Source organism: Procambarus clarkii, chromosome 1 (genome assembly GCF_040958095.1).
Source record: "Procambarus clarkii isolate CNS0578487 chromosome 1, FALCON_Pclarkii_2.0, whole genome shotgun sequence".
In the NCBI taxonomy this organism is placed as follows: Eukaryota; Metazoa; Arthropoda; class Malacostraca; order Decapoda; family Cambaridae; genus Procambarus; species Procambarus clarkii.
In genome coordinates this window covers 50,325,936-50,342,035 of record NC_091150.1, presented here as the reverse complement: position 1 = coordinate 50,342,035, position 16,100 = coordinate 50,325,936, and the positions used below count along the sequence as shown (strand labels likewise).

General features: G+C 46.4%; 1 protein-coding gene across 1 annotated transcript; it reads left to right on the top strand.

Moving 5' to 3' along the window:
* The first annotated feature begins 518 nt into the window (after positions 1–518).
* Positions 519–14,944, top strand: LOC138363406 (mucin-21-like). Its single transcript, XM_069322447.1, has 3 exons — positions 519–665; positions 12,101–13,334; positions 14,280–14,944. Exons 1-3 carry the CDS (start codon positions 519–521, stop codon positions 14,942–14,944), a joined length of 2,046 nt encoding a protein of 681 aa, XP_069178548.1.
* The last annotated feature ends 1,156 nt before the right edge of the window (positions 14,945–16,100 follow it).

Here is a 16,100-nt window from a genome sequence, read left to right as displayed (position 1 = left end):
TCCACCTCCCCACCACACCCCACCTACTTATCCACCTCCCCCTCAAAACCCACCTAATCTTCCTCCTCATTCCACCCCATTCACATCCCCTACCACACATCCATCTCGAAATCACCTTAGGTAACCTCGAAGTCACCTTAGGTAACCTCGAAGTCACCTTAGGTAACCTCGAAGTCACCTTAGGTAATCTCGAAGTCATCTTAGGTAATCTCGAAGTCATCTTAGGTAATTTCAAAGTCACTTTAGGTAACTTCGAAGTCACCTTAGGTAACCTCGAAGTCACCTTAGGTAACCTCGAAGTCACCTTAGGTAACCTCGAAGTCACCTTAAGTAACCTCGAAGTCACCTTAGGTAACCTCGAAGTCACCTTAGGTAACCTCGAAGTCACCTTAGGTAACCTCGAAGTCACCTAAGGTAACCTCGAAGTCACCTAAGGTAACCTCGAAGTCACCTTAGGTAACCTCGAAGTATCTTGAAAGTATCATGTGGATGACTTCAAATGAGCCTTTGGGATTTTGATGAGAGAAGACAACATAGAAGACACAGCCAACTATCGTCAGATGCAAGTCAGCCCTGGCAATGGGGGCACAGAAAGATGTTTAATAAAGATGAGTTCCAGCTCCCGCAGTATGATAGCTAGAGCAGATAACAACTTTAAGCTTGTAGTAAGATAACAACTCTAAGCTTGTATTAAGCTAATAGTTTTAAGCTCTTTAACATGCATGTACACGATACAACCATTAATACTAATATCTAAGGGGGGCTCAAAGGAGACAGAGAGAATGACAGAGTGAGAAGGATGAAGAGACAGAGACAATCAGAGAGAATGAAAGGCAGAAAAGCAGATAAAAGTACATGGAAAGAGACAGACAAGGAGGCGCAAAAAAGAGAGAGAGAGAGAGAGAGAGAGAGAGAGAGAGAGAGAGAGAGAGAGAGAGAGAGAGAGAGAGAGAGAGAGAGAGAGAGAGAGAGAGAGAGAGACAGACAGACAGACAGGCTATTGGATCTCCGAAGGCATGTGTCTGTCAGGAGGGAGAGAGACGGGAGGCTTGAGGGATTAAGACGCAGGAGAGAAGAGCTTTTAAGAGGATAAGCCGGAGAGCAGGAGATGATAGATGCGTGGGAACTACCAAACCACTCCTACTTGTCTTGAGGTTACCGGGATGAGGGAGAGAGAGAGAGAGAGAGAGAGAGAGAGAGAGAGAGAGAGAGAGAGAGAGAGAGAGAGAGAGAGAGAGAGAGAGAGAGAGAGAGACAGACAGACAGACAGACAGGCAGACAGATAGACAGACAGACAGACAGACAGACAGACAGACAGAGAGACAGACAGACAGATAGACAGATAGACAGAGACAACATTACATAAATGTTTACAACACAATTTCATGTCAGTATGAGGCTGGTACCAGCCAAACAGTTCAGTTGTTGGACATTTGGCAACTTAACTTTTGTAGTGATCAATCCTTTATTGTTCTGAATGGTGTTAAAACTATATATAAACACACACTGTAGGCGGGACTAAAGAGCCGAAGCTCAACCCCCTCCCCCACGCAACTAGGTGAGTACACCATGGCTTCCACTATCTCATCCACTTTGACTGATCGGCACAACGTTGACCTTGCTTCTTGCAGGGTCGGCGTTTGAGTTTAATTAGCCCTAGTGGTTAGGTGTTGGCCCTACACTCCATGTTCATATCTCATCACTTTGTCATCATATCCCAGCTCCGTGGCGTCAATTCCCAGCTTATTTACATCAAATCCCGGCTCATTGTCCTCATATCCCACTCACTCACCTCATATTTCACCTCCTTGTACTCATATCCTAGCTCATTGACCTTATATTTCGGGATCCTTGTTCTCATATCCCAGCTCGTTTTCCTAAAATCCCAGCTGATTGTCCTCATATCCCTTCCAAGGGCAGGATATTCACACTGGCTCAGCGATTTTTTCTCATTTTGTTTGCTCCATTATTCGGTTTCTACGAAATTATTACGAAAGTAAACTTTGCCATTATTTTTCCCCTACTTCTATCCTGCCTGTGTCATATTGTCCCCCTAATTATCTCCGTCTTTATTAAGTCTCCTCAACATTTTCTTCCGGTTTTTCTGCCCCCTATCTTTATTATGTCTCTGCTAGTCCTTCCCTTCCTATGTCATAATTCTATTTCTCCTTTCATACCTCAATCTTATTTCTCTTGATTTCTTTCCCTGTGTTTTCGTATACCCCTTCAACACCTCGTCAAATGAATTCCTTCTTTTTTCTGATTTTTAATTGGAAGAGGATTTCGGGGGAATCCTCTTCCAATTAAACAGCAAGGGCACTAGTCAGAGGGATAGAAGCCCTAAACCAGGAAATAATCAACACGTTATGTGCGGTCATTTTCAATGAAATATGTCTCGATGAAAACCTGCTGCCAGTATCCCCCCAGTATATATATATATATATATATATATATATATATATATATATATATATATATATATATATATATATATATGATCGATGTTCCCTTCGGGAATCTTAATTTTAAGATGAATAGGAAAACCAGGGATATACTGAACATCTTGTATCAGAATCTTTACTTTAAAAAACATAACGTTTCGAATACTTCTCGTATTCATCATCAGATCTAAAAGAAAAAACAGAAATCACAATCAAATAACTGGTAAACAAAGAACTCATACTGAATATAATTGCCTATCAAAGAAAGGAAAATGCTTAAAAAACAAAACACTTAAGCGCACTTGAAGTGATCAATACAAATAAAACTTATTAACTGTCACATATATTAAAACTAATTTAAAATCCATTAAACTACAAGATGAAATTTATAACTACTAAAACAAACCATTCCATTAAACTTACGTGAAGTGATCAGAAGTGAAACTTGATACCTAACACATAGATACTAAACACTATAACAAATATTTATATAATGACTACAAATATACAAAAAATGTATGTAAAATACAAACAGAATAAACGACAATTATAAAGTACTAACCAAAATCTTATAAAAATCTCAAATATTAAATAAAATTAAATACCAAAAAATGTATTATATATCCTAAATAAAAGATTATATTAATGTACAATGTTAAGACTTGAAATAAGTAAGAAAGGGCAAAGACATGGTAAACTAAACAAAATTAAACTACCAAAATAAACTAAAAATCAAATTACAGGACCTACTGTGCACTATACAGTGTACAATTGAACAGCTGAAAGGTTGCTATTTAACAGAGGCCGCAGCTCCTTTATATATAAGGATTCCATTACTCTCAAATCTATTAGCTTGTAGCTAATACTCAAGAGTATTAGCTTTTCTGTAAGGAGTCGTTTGAGGAGACTGTTGCAGCAGTGTTATCCTCAAGTAGACTTTAGATTTATTTTTGTCAACACAAATACCATAGGCTCTTATTTTAAATTTAAAGATAAAGTGCCTACCCCCTTGTGCTCAAATGTCGTATATATGTATAATTGTTCCAGCTGTAATGCTGGATATGTCGGGAGTTCCATTCGGAACTTTAAGATTAGGATACTTGAGCACCGGGGATTATCTTTTAGGACTGGATTACCATTGTCTAAACCAGCATTTTCGGAGATTAGAAACCATTGTTATGAGTTTGATCATTCTCTGCTGGAATCTGATTTTAAAATTCTGGACACTTGTATGAATGGCCAGTCAGATTTGAGAGTAATGGAATCCTCTGGCTCTCTGTTGCTTATGCATTGTTAGTCGCCTAGAAAGAGACGTTGTTGTCTTGCCTATATACTGAGTTCTTTGGGGCTTACAGTCCCCAAGTGGGCATTTAAAGGCATAGACGACGTTGGTCTCCTTCAAAGCGTTCTGCTTGGTGTCTGGCAAGTTTTTATGAGTAGATTGGCCGTTTTTTTTTATTTTATAATAAATTATCAATTATATTTTCTCAATCAGAAAATCAGAAAATGCAATTGATAATTTGTTGTGTGTGTGAGTGTATATTTCTATATTCCTCATCATCAATATATTTTTGTTCTATTTTCCAATCCTTATCAGATTCTTCCCCAAATTTCCCTCCCCAAACTCCCCTGTAAAGTTTATCATATTTTCCTCAACTTTGCCAATATCTCCCCATTTTCTAGGGAATCCAATGGGTAGGGCGGGGACTAGTCCCTCCCCCACACACACCCTCCTTCCTCATGCTTGTTCATTTAAATTTGCAATTCCGCTTACGGAACCTGTACATCTTTTCTTAGCCATGGAAGGATGGGGTGTGTGTGTGTGGGTGGGGGGGGGGGGAGGGTAATGCATATGTATTTAACAGTGTGGGAGATGTGAAGGACTACGAGGTTAGGTGATCCTTGGGTCGAGGATCACCTGGCCCTGGTCGACCTGGTCGTGGTCGACCTGGCCCTGGTCGACCTGGCACTGGTTGACCTGGTCCTGGTCGACCTGGCCCTAGTCGACCTGGCCCTGGTTGACGTGACCCTGGTCGACCTGGCCCCTGGTCGACCTGGTCCTGGTCGACGTGACTCTAGTCGACGTGGCTATGGTCGACCGCTTGAGTGTACTTAGGTTTCTCCTCCTAATTACATGTTTGGTGGGTCTTGTTTCCCCTTGTGTGTAGCGCTAACATCCTCCGTGTTTGGCCAAGACCCCGGCGGCCCTCACTCCTGATGGAGATAGGAACAGTTAATTTAGAGATGTGCTGGAGATAGGAACAGTAATTTAGAGATGTGCTGGAGATAGGAACAGTAATTTAGAGATGTGCTGGAGATAGGAACAGTAATTTAGAGATGTGCTGGAGATAGGAACAGTAATTTAGAGATGTGCTGGAGATAGGAACAGTTATTTAGAGATGTGCTGGAGATAGGAACAGTAATTTAGAGATGTGCTGGAGATAAGAACAGTTAATTCAGAGATGTGCTGGAGATAGGAACAGTAATTTAGAAATGACCTGGAGAAAGGAACAGTAATTTAGAGATGAGCTGGAGATAGGAACAGTAATTTAGAGATGTGCTGGAGATAGGAACAGTAATTCAGAGATGCGCTTGTGGCAGGAACAACCAGTTCAAGGATGCGATGAAGACATGAAGAACATATTTAGAGACACGCTATAGAAAGGAACAACCAAGAATATATGATCTTCAGAAAGCAACACTCACAGGGAGACACGCTTAGTTATTGTTCAGTTATTGCTGTAAACAACCTATGGCTAGAAAGGCGGGATCCAAGAGTCAATGCTCGATCCTGCAAGCACAAATAGATGAGTACACTGCCAGGAGGATGGTCGAGCCTTGACTGTCATTGGTGGGGAATGGGGGAAGGGGGGGGGGAAGGGGGGAGAGGGGGGGGGAAGGGGAAGGGTTGTTGAAGGTATATTTTGAGGAGTGTTGTGGTGAGGGGGTGGGGAGGGGGGGAGGGGGGATCTTCTCAGATGGACGAGGCTTCGGGTGAGGAATGGCGTCTCACCTCTGAATAATTGGGCTGGTGGTGTTATCCGGCTCCCAATATCTCATCTCATGCCGGAGGCGGAGCCAGGGTGACAGATCCGGCCCAATCCCATCAGGCCCTGAGAGTCGCAATGTTCGGTCTTCTGGATTACGGGTCCTGTACATGATAAGATTTCCTGTTGCGTCGCCCAGAGTACTCAAGTTAACCAAAGACTCGCACAGTTACGAGTAATCTTTGATTTGTGGCACTGTAGCTGGGAGGCAGCCAGTGCCAGTGCCACCTGCACGTACACACAGTCAGGGCTTAGTGCCTGCTCATCCCGGATTGCCTCTTCTCTTGATGCCTGCTTCCCAACGTGAGCCACTCCAAGCTTCCAGAGAAGAGAGAATTCCGCTTTCCAACGTGATCATCCCGCAGCTGGAGACACAGATGAGGCAGGACAAGAGGACACGGGTGGAAGCAGGAGACACAGATGAGGCAGGACCAGAGGACACGGGTGGAAGCAGGAGACACAGATGAGGCAGGACCAGAGGACACGGGTGGAAGCAGGAGACACAGATGAGGCAGGACCAGAGGACACGGGTGGAAGCAGGAGACACAGATGAGGCAGGACCAGAGGACACGGGTGGAAGCAGGAGACACAGATGAGGCAGGACCAGAGGACACGGGAGGAAGCTGGAGACACAGATGAGGCAGGACCAGAGGACACGGGTGGAAGCAGGAGACACAGATGAGGCAGGACCAGAGGACACGGGAGGAAGCTGGAGACACAGATGAGGCAGGACCAGAGGACACGGGAGGAAGCTGGAGACACAGATGAGGCAGGACCAGAGGACACGGGAGGAAGCAGGAGACACAGATGAGGCAGGACCAGAGGACACGGGTGGAAGCAGGAGACACAGATGAGGCAGGACCAGAGGACACGGGAGGAAGCTGGAGACACAGGTGAGGCAGGACTAGAGGACACAGGTGGAAGCTGGAGACACAGATGAGGCAGGACCAGAGGACACGGGAGGAAGCTGGAGACACAGGTGAGGCAGGACTAGAGGACACAGGTAGAAGCTGGAGACACAGGTGAGGCAGGACGAGAGGACACAGTTGGCAGCTGGAGACACAGATGAGGCAGGACCAGAGGACACAGGTGGAAGCTGGAGACATAAAATGAGGCAGGACCAGAGGACATGGGTGGAAGCTGGAGACACAGGTGAGGCAGGACCAGAGGACACGGGTGGAAGCTGGAGACACAGATGAGGCAGGACCAGAGGACACGGGTGGAAGCTGTAGACACAGATGAGGCAGGACCAGAGGACACAGGTGGAAGCAGGAGACACAGGTGAGGCAGGACCAGAAGACACAGGTGGAAGCTGGAGACACAGATGAGGCAGGACCAGAGGACACAGGTGGCAGCTGGAGACACAGATGAGGCAGGACCAGAGGACACAGGTGGCAGCTGGAGACACAGGTGAGGCAGGACCAGAGGACACAGGTGGCAGCTGGAGACATAAATACGCCGGCGAGACGTATCATTAAAAACTTTTTTAACGCGAAGCAAAAGTAAATAGAACGGGTTGAAAGTGGAGCTCTTTTAGGCACATTCAATAAGCGGCGTCTAAAGCTTGTGTCTGTCCGAACACTGACTGTCGAGGCGCTGTCCGAACACTGACTGTCGAGGCGCTGTCCGAACACTGACTGTCGAGGCGCAACACATTTGCTGGTATTGACACTGCTGGGCGTGGTGCCTGACAGAGTGTGAGGAAGACCTTCTGCTTCTCGCTGAAAATCTAATCTTCGTGAGGTATATTCATCTTAATAGTGTGAACATACAAGCTTAAAAGTAGAAATGAAGGTCACCCGTTAATTTGCACCAGTTTTGTCCTCTCATGCGTTCTCTATATTAACATATTACACGAGATGGAGACACTCTCTCTCTCTCTCTCTCTCTCTCTCTCTCTCTCTCTCTCTCTCTCTCTCTCTCTCTCTGTCTCTCTCTCTCTCTCTCTGTCTCTCTCTCTCTCTCTCTCTCTCTCTCTCTCTCTCTCTCTCTCTCTCTCTCTCTCTCTCTCTCTCTCTCTCTCTCTCTCTCTCTCTCTCTCTCTCTCTCTTTTTAGAAGACAATTAGTGAAGCCAACTTTATATATATATATATATATATATATATATATATATATATATATATATATATATATATATATATATATATATATATATATATATATATATATATATATACATATATATATATATATATATATATATATATATATATATATTTATATATATATATATATATATATATATATATATATATATATATGTATATATATATATATATATATATATATATATATATATATATATATATATATATATATATATATATATATATATATATATATATGTCGTACCTAGTAGCCCGAACGCACTTCTCAGCCTACTATGCAAGGCCCGATTTACCTAATAAGCCAAGTTTTCATGAATTAATGTTTTTTCGACTACCTAACCTAACCTAACTTTTTCGGCCACTTAACCTAACCTAACCTATAAAGATAGGTTAGGTAGGGTTGGTTAGGTTCGGTCATATATCTACGTTAATTTTAACTCCAATAAAATAAAATTGACCTCATACATAATGAAATTGGTAGCTGTATCATTTCATAAGAAAAAAATTAGAGAAAATATATTAATTCGAGAAAACTTGGCTTATTAGGCAAATCGGGACTTGCATAGTAAGCTGAGAACTGCGTTCTGGCTACTAGGTACGACATATATATATATATATATATATATATATATATATATATATATATATATATATATATATATATATATATATATATATATATATACATATATATATATATATATATATCGCTCTCTCCATCTCGTTAACTCACGTTAGCTATCTTCATTTCTCTCGCTATCTCTCTCTCCTCTTCTCTCCTCCTCACTCTCTCTAACTCAGGCTGACGATGCCCGTGTCTCTCACTGTCTCTCTCTCCCCTTCCTCTCTTATATTTTAGCTGCAGCTTCATTCTCACAAAGATTTATCGTTGTTTCCGTAAAAGTTGTGAATCACAGCAACCTTCCCTGTGATCATGTTATCTTGACAGGACACCAAACACAGTGTTCTGGTCCCTTCTTCTCATCTCTCTCTCTGTCTTGTCTTGATCAGTCTTCCTCCTTCACGCTATTCATCTTGTCGTGAGCTATTTCCTCATCACTTGGGTCTTGTATAACATTGAGGAGATACGAGATATTGGTTTGGATATGTCTGTCTCTGCGTTTGTGAATTATTCCAGTAACTTATATCTGTGTGTGTGTGTGTGTGTGTGTGTGTGTGTGTGTGTGTGTGTGTGTGTGTGTGTGTGTGTGTGTGTGTGTGTGTGTGTGTGTGTGTGTGTGTGTGTGTGTGTTTGTGTGTGTGTGTGTACTCACCTAGTTGTGCTTGCGAGGGTTGAGGTCTGGCTCTTTGGTCCCGCCTCTCAACCGTCAATCAACAGGTGTACAGGTTCCTGAGCCTATTGGGTTCTACCATATCTACACTTGTGTGTGTGTGTGTGTGTGTGTGTGTGTGTGTGTGTGTGTGTGTGTGTGTGTGTGTGTGTGTGTGTGTGTGTGTGTGTGTGTGTGTGTGTGTGTGTGTACTCACCTACTTTGTACTCACTTATTTGTGCTTGCGGGGGTTGAGTTTTGGCTCTTTGGTCCCGCCTGTCAACTGTCAATCAACTGGTGTACAGGTTCCTGAGCCTACTGGGCTCTATCATATCTACATTTAAAACTGTGTATGGAGTCAGCCTCTACCACATCTCCGCCTAATGCATTCCATCCGTTAACTACTCTGACACTGAAAAAGTTCCTTCTTACGTCCCTGTGGCTCATGTGGGTACTCAGTTTCCACCTGTGTCCCCGTGTTCGCGTCCCGCCAGTGTTGAACAGTTTATCCTTGTTTACCCGGTCGATTCCCCTGAGGATTTTGTAGGTTGTGATCATGTCCCCCCTTATTCTTCTGTCTTTCAGCGTCGTAAGGTGCATTTCCCACAGTCTTTCCTCATAACTCATGCCTCTTAATTCTGGGACTAGTCTAGTAGCATACCATTGGACTTTTTCCAGCTTCGTCTTGTGCTTGACATTGTATGGGCTCCATGCTGGGGCCGCATACTCCAGGATTGGTCTTACATATGTGGTGTACAAGATTCTGAATGATTCCTTACACAGGTTCCTGAACGCTGTTCTGATGTTAGCCAGCCTCGCATATGCCGCAGACGTTATTCTTTTTATGTGGGCTTCAGGAGACAGGTTTGGTGTGATATCAACTCCTAGATCTTTCTCTCAGTTTCATTAAGTACTTCATCTCCTTTTCTGTATCCTGTGCCTGGCCTCCTGTTTCCACTGCCTAGTTTCATTACTTTGCATTTACTCGGGTTGAACTTCAACAGCCATTTGTTGGACCATTCACTCAGTCTGTCTTGGTCATCTTGTAGCCTCCTACTATCATCCTCTGTGTCATTCCTCCTCATAATTTTTGCATCATCGGCAAACATTGAGAGGAACGAATCTATACCTTCTGGGAGATCATTTACATATATCAGAAACAGTATAGGTCCAAGGATTGGCTGTGTGTGTGTGTGTGTGTATGTGTGTGTGTGTGTGTGTGTGTGTGTGTGTGTGTGTGTGTGTGTGTGTGTGTGTGTGTGTGTGTGTGTGTGTGTGTGTGTGTGTGTGTGTGTGTGTGTGTGTGTGTGTGTTGGTGTGTGTGTGTGTGTTTGTGAATGTTAATTTCGTCATGGGCCTTGAACGTGCATTCGATGAACTCTCTTTAACCTATTTTCATTTCTGTTATAGTTCTCCCTTCCTATTTATCTTTCTACCTATGTGATAAAACTTAATATATGACGCCCCGATGCTGTAAAGCATATATTCGATTTAAATATATATTTTCCTCTTTTTAAGTCATTAATATACTCGTATCTAACCTTCAGCTCCCCGGGCAAGCTCTCTCTCTCTCCCCGAGAGAGAGAGAGAGAGAGAGAGAGAGAGAGAGAGAGAGAGAGAGAGAGAGAGAGAGAGAGAGAGAGAGAGAGAGAGAGAGAGAGAGAGAGAGAGAGAGAGAGAGAGAGAGAGAGAGAGAGAGAGAGAGAGAGAGAGAGAGAGGGGGGGGGGAAGAGAGAGCACACAGTAAAGCGTAAGGGGAAGCCCACACTTCAGGCCCTGAACGATTGGGTGGTGTTGTTTCCTGCTCCATGGGATAGGGGAGAAGATGGGAGGGGAGGGCAGGGGAAGATGGGAAAGGAGACGAAGGAAGGGAAGGCGAAGAGAAGATTAAAGAAGAAAGATGAAAAGCGAAATGGAAAATAATGGAATGACGAGAAGGAAAAGGAGGAGCAAGTGAACAGTAGGAGCAGGAGGTGGAGGGAGAAAGGGGAAACGGAAGGAGGAGAAGGAGAAGGAGAAGATGGAGGAGGAGAATAAGAGGAGGAGGAGGAGGAAACACGATCGAGCTAAGTGGTGGGCAAGACAAATGGTTCTTAATGGAAGCCGGATTGTTTTGTCTCCCTTCTAATATATTTTATAATTGAGATCATTCTTTAATGTGTTTCTTATGTCTCATTCTTCCCTCCTTCGTCTCTGGCTGCCCCCTACCCCTGGCCCTTGTCTCTGGCTGCCTCCTACCCCTGTCTCCTTGTCTCTGGCTGCCCCCTACCCTTGTCCCTTGTCTCTGGCTGCCTCCTACCCCTGTCTCCTTGTCTCTGGCTGCCCCCTACCCTTGTCCCTTGTCTATGGCTGCCCCCTACCCCTGTCCCTTCTCTCTGGCTGCCCCCTACCCTTGTCCCTTGTCTCTGGCTGCCCCCTACCCCTGTCCCTTGTCTCTGGCTACCTCCTGCCCCTGGCCCCTTAATTGTCACTGGCTGCCTCTTACCATTGGCCACTTGTCTCTGGCTGCCCCCTACCCCTGGTCCCTTGTCTCTGTCTGCCTCCTACCCCTGTCCCTTGTCTCTGGATGCCCCCTACCCCTGGCCCCTTGTCTCTGGCTGCCCCCTACCCCTGGCCCCTTGTTTCTGGCTGCCCCCTACCCCTGGTCCCTTGTCTCTGGCTGCCTCCTACCCCTGTCCCTTGTCTCTGGCTGCCTCCTACCCCTGGCCCCTTGTCTCTGGCTGCCTCCTACCCCTGGTCCCTTGTCTCTGGCTGCCTCCTACCCCTGGTCCCTTGTCTCTGTCTGCCTCCTACCCCTGTCCCTTGTCTCTGGATGCCCCCTACCCCTGGCCCCTTGTCTCTGGCTGCCCCCTACCCCTGGCCCCTTGTTTCTGGCTGCCCCCTACCCCTGGTCCCTTGTCTCTGGCTGCCTCCTACCCCTGTCCCTTGTCTTCGGCTGCTCCCTACCCCTGATCCCTTGTCTCTGGCTGCCTCCTACCCCTGGCCCCTTGTCTTCGGCTGCCCCCTACCCCTGGTCCCTTGTCTCTGGCTACCTCCTACCCCTGTCCCTTGTCTCTGGCTGCCTCCTACCCCTGGTGTCCAGGCCCAGCCAGGCTCGAGTCCAGGCCAAGCGAGGCCCGGCCCGTGTCCAGCTATAGCCAGGCGCTGCCCGAGTCCAGGCTTAGCGAGACCCAGCCCGTGTCAAGTAATAGCCGGGCCCTGCCCGGCTATTACTTGACACGGGCTGTGTTAGTTAGCTGTTAGCGGCAGCTGTGTAAGTGGCAGCAGTGTTAGTGGCAGCAGTGTTAGTGGCAGCAGTGTTAGTGGCAGCTGTGTTAGCGGCAGCTGTGTTAGTGGCAGCAGTGTTAGCGGCAGCTGTGTTAGCGGCAGCAGTGTTAGCGGCAGCTGTGTTAGCGGCATCAGTGTTAGTGGCAGCAGTGTTAGTGGCAGCAGTGTTAGTGGCAGCAGTGTTAGCGGCAACTGTGTTAGTGGCAGCAGTGTTAGTGGCAGCAGTGTTAGCGGCAGCTGTGTTAGTGGCAGCAGTGTTAGTGGCAGCAGTGTTAGTGGCAGCAGTGTTAGTGGCAGCTGTGTTAGCGGCAGCTGTGTTAGTGGCAGCAGTGTTAGCGGCAGCTGTGTTAGCGGCAGCAGTGTTAGCGGCAGCTGTGTTAGCGGCATCAGTGTTAGTGGCAGCAGTGTTAGTGGCAGCAGTGTTAGTGGCAGCAGTGTTAGCGGCAACTGTGTTAGTGGCAGCAGTGTTAGTGGCAGCAGTGTTAGCGGCAGCTGTGTTAGTGGCAGCAGTGTTAGTGGCAGCAGTGTTAGTGGCAGCAGTGTTAGTGGCAGCAGTGTTAGTGGCAGCAGTGTTAGTGGCAGCAGTGTTAGTGGCAGCAGTGTTAGCGGCAGCAGTGTTAGTGGCAGCAGTGTTAGCGGCAGCAGTGTTAGTGGCAGCAGTGTTAGCGGCAGCAGTGTTAGTGGCAGCAGTGTTAGAGGCAGCAGTGTTAGTGGCAGCTGTGTTAGCGGCAGCAGTGTTAGCGGCAGCTGTGTTAGTGGCAGCAGTGTTAGTGGCAGCAGTGTTTGTGGCAGCAGTGTTAGCGGCAGCAGTGTTAGTGGCAGCAGTGTTAGCGGCAGCAGTGTTAGTGGCAGCAGTGTTAGCGGCAGCAGTGTTAGTGGCAGCAGTGTTAGCGGCAGCAGTGTTAGTGGCAGCTGTGTTAGCGGCAGCAGTGTTAGCGGCAGCTGTGTTAGTGGCAGCAGTGTTAGTGGCAGCAGTGTTTGTGGCAGCAGTGTTAGCGGCAGCTGTGTTAGTGGCAGCAGTGTTAGTGGCAGCAGTGTTAGTGGCAGCAGTGTTAGCGGCAGCAGTGTTAGTGGCAGCAGTGTTAGCGGCAGCAGTGTTAGCGGCAGCTGTGTTAGCGGCAGCTGTGTTAGTGGCAGCAGTGTTAGTGGCAGCAGTGTTAGCGGCAGCTGTGTTAGTGGCAGCAGTGTTAGTGGCAGCAGTGTTAGCGATTTGTATGATGTTAAGTGGACTGTATTTCTGCAACAATCTCACAAATCGATCCTCTACACATTAGGGGGGGTTTATATTGAATTTATATATATGCAGCGAATCAAATTACAGTATTAGACTACATACATACATTGAAGAGGTTCCTTATCTATTTTTGTACAGCAGGCCTTAGTCCACCAGATATAACTAGGATGTAGACACCAAATTATCCTCTTTGAGGTAGCTTCCATCACCCTGGTAACTGATGCACAAAGCATGCTTCCTCGTCTTGACCTGTCAAAAGGGCGCTAGCTGTAAAGCCAGAATCCTAATATATGACTGTTATATCAGAGAAAACACTGTACAAGGAACCATAAAGACCTAGGCTTAATTATCTTTAGTATGAGGCGATCTCGTATTCTAACCGGCTCACCCTATCTAATGACATTAATGGCCATAAATGATAGATAAATGGGTTTCGGCAGAACACTTAACTTGTATTTGTTGACAGCGTGTTGATGATGGTACACCTTTGGTTTCCATAACACTTCGTCCAAGTAAAATTAACAGGAGCCGTATTTGCTCCCGTGAGCCTCTGTGGTCTAAGTACAATAACAATGGCTGGCCACTCCCTCACAACTGACGCTACTGGCCTACATTGTCCAGATGACAGTAAGTGATAGAAGGGTCACATTTACTCTATTTTAATTCTGATAATTTAGTTAATTTATATGAGATGTTTTTATTATGGTAAAGTCCAAAGACTAATGTATTTAAAAATAATTCCCACCATAATAGGTGGTGGATTTATAATAGTATGTGGTAATGATATCCCGTTTTCTATAGACGGAAATTCCACTACAAGTTACATTTTCTATGGGTTAACTTGTTTATACAACACTGCAATATTATCTGCCTGTATGATATTATTAAATGGTGTCGGATTTTCCGACAGCAATGTTAGCGGCAGCAGTGTTAGCGGCAGCAGTGTTAGCGGCAGCTGTGTTAGCGGCAGCTGTGTTAGCAGCAACTGTGTTAGCGGCAGCTATGTTAGCGGCAGCAGTGTTAGCGGCAGCAATGTTAGCAGCAGCTGTGTTAGCGGCAGCAGTGTTAGCAGCAGCAGTGTTAACAGCAGCTGTGTTAGCGGCAGCTGTGTTAGCGGCAGCAGTGTTAACAGCAGCAGTGTTAGCGGCAGCTGTGTTAGCGGCAGCAGTGTTAGCGGCAGCTGTGTTAGCGGCAGCTGTGTTAGCGGCAGCAGTGTTAGCAGCAGCAGTGTTAACAGCAGCTGTGTTAGTGGCAGCTGTGTTAGCGGCAACAGTGTTAGCGGCAGCAGTGTTAGCGGCAGCTGTGTTAGCGGCAGCAGTGTTAGCAGCAGCTGTGTTAGCGGCAGCTGTGTTAGCGGCAGCTGTGTTAGCGGCAGCTGTGTTAGCGGCAGCAGTGTTAGCAGCAGCTGTGTTAGCGGCAGCTGTGTTAGCGGCAGCTGTGTTAGCGGCAGCTGTGTTAGCGGCAGCTGTGTTAGCGGCAGCTGTGTTAGCAGCAGCAGTGTTAGCGGCAGCTGTGTTAGCGGCAGCAGTGCTAGCGGCAGCAGTGCTAGCGGCAGCAGTGCTAGCAGCAGCTTAGCTTGACCACAATGTATTTCCTTAACGGAAAAAATAACTAATATTGGGTTTGAATAAATATGATTTCTCAAATCAGGTTTCCAAAATATCTCTTCTAGTGAGCAAAACGAGTCGGCTGGAGTTGGGTAAAACTGCCGTGATCTTGTTAAGGAGAGTCCCGCGCACCCACGGTGACGGAGGGGTGACGGGCGTCAGCACTCCCGTCACGGCCCTCACACATTCCCGTCAGCTTTAGGTTACTAAAAAGCAGCACAAGGGGAAGGGGACGAGGGGGGGGGGATGGAGAGTTTTCGTCGTCTTTATATTTTTATTATTTTCCAGAACCAGTCTTGTCACTTGAGAGGCTTGGGCGAGGAAGGAATATTTCCCCCGAGAAAGGAAGAACGCTGAAGAAGGGAGAGGTCGACTGAACCTCGGCTTTGAATGTGCGTCGTTAGTCGTCCCATTATCCTGAAGATGTCTGCTCTCTGCTACAGGAGTGGCAGACAATTTCCCCTCTGGTCCACACATTCTCTTGCGCCGGCCGCCACGCCAACCACACACACACACAAGTTACCCCTTTAAATATTCTATTGTGATGCGGCGGGATTGCTTCCCAAACGAATTCTGGAGCCACTTGGTTCTGCTCCTCTTCTTGAAGGGCCTCTTGTGCCGCCCTTCACCAGAGTCGAGGCGGACGGGCAGCGTCTCAGAAGTCGTCTCGCATGTCTCCTGCTGCAGGCAACGTTGCTGCTCCAGAGATGACACGAATTAGCTTTGACTGTAGTTGTCGACGACTTCGCTATCTTTCAGGTCGGCGTTCGATTCCCCGTGGTCCAAGTGGTTGGGTAACGTTCCTTCATTCCGTCCTCCTCTCCCACCTGCTTTTTCAGACCTCATATTTCGTGAACAATTCCACAGGAGCCGTGATGAGGGCTCGAACGTATGGGCTGGGTGTTCCCAGGCATAGTCTCAAATGTGCTATATAGCACATTCCTTCCATGTGCTATATTGTCTCAAAGGCTCGCTACTCTCTCCTCATAATGTCCTTCCGTCTAGTCTCCTCCTGTTTCTTCTGTGTTCGGGGGAAGAGATACGGTTGAAGAGCTTAAGGATGAGGATTTTACTTGCTTTGTCGGTGTATTAGTGGTGGGCAGAGGACGTGGTGACGATGGTGG

Excerpts from the sequence above, each read along its gene's own strand:
- LOC138363406 (XM_069322447.1), top strand. The coding sequence starts at position 519 with ATGAGAGAAGACAACATAGAAGACACAGCCAACTATCGTCAGATGCAA. Across the intron at positions 666-12,100 it reads ATAACAACTTTAAGCTTGTA|TTAGCTGTTAGCGGCAGCTG; the intron begins GTAAGATAACAA and ends GGGCTGTGTTAG. Across the intron at positions 13,335-14,279 it reads CAGCAGTGTTAGTGGCAGCA|CAATGTTAGCGGCAGCAGTG; the intron begins GTGTTAGCGATT and ends ATTTTCCGACAG.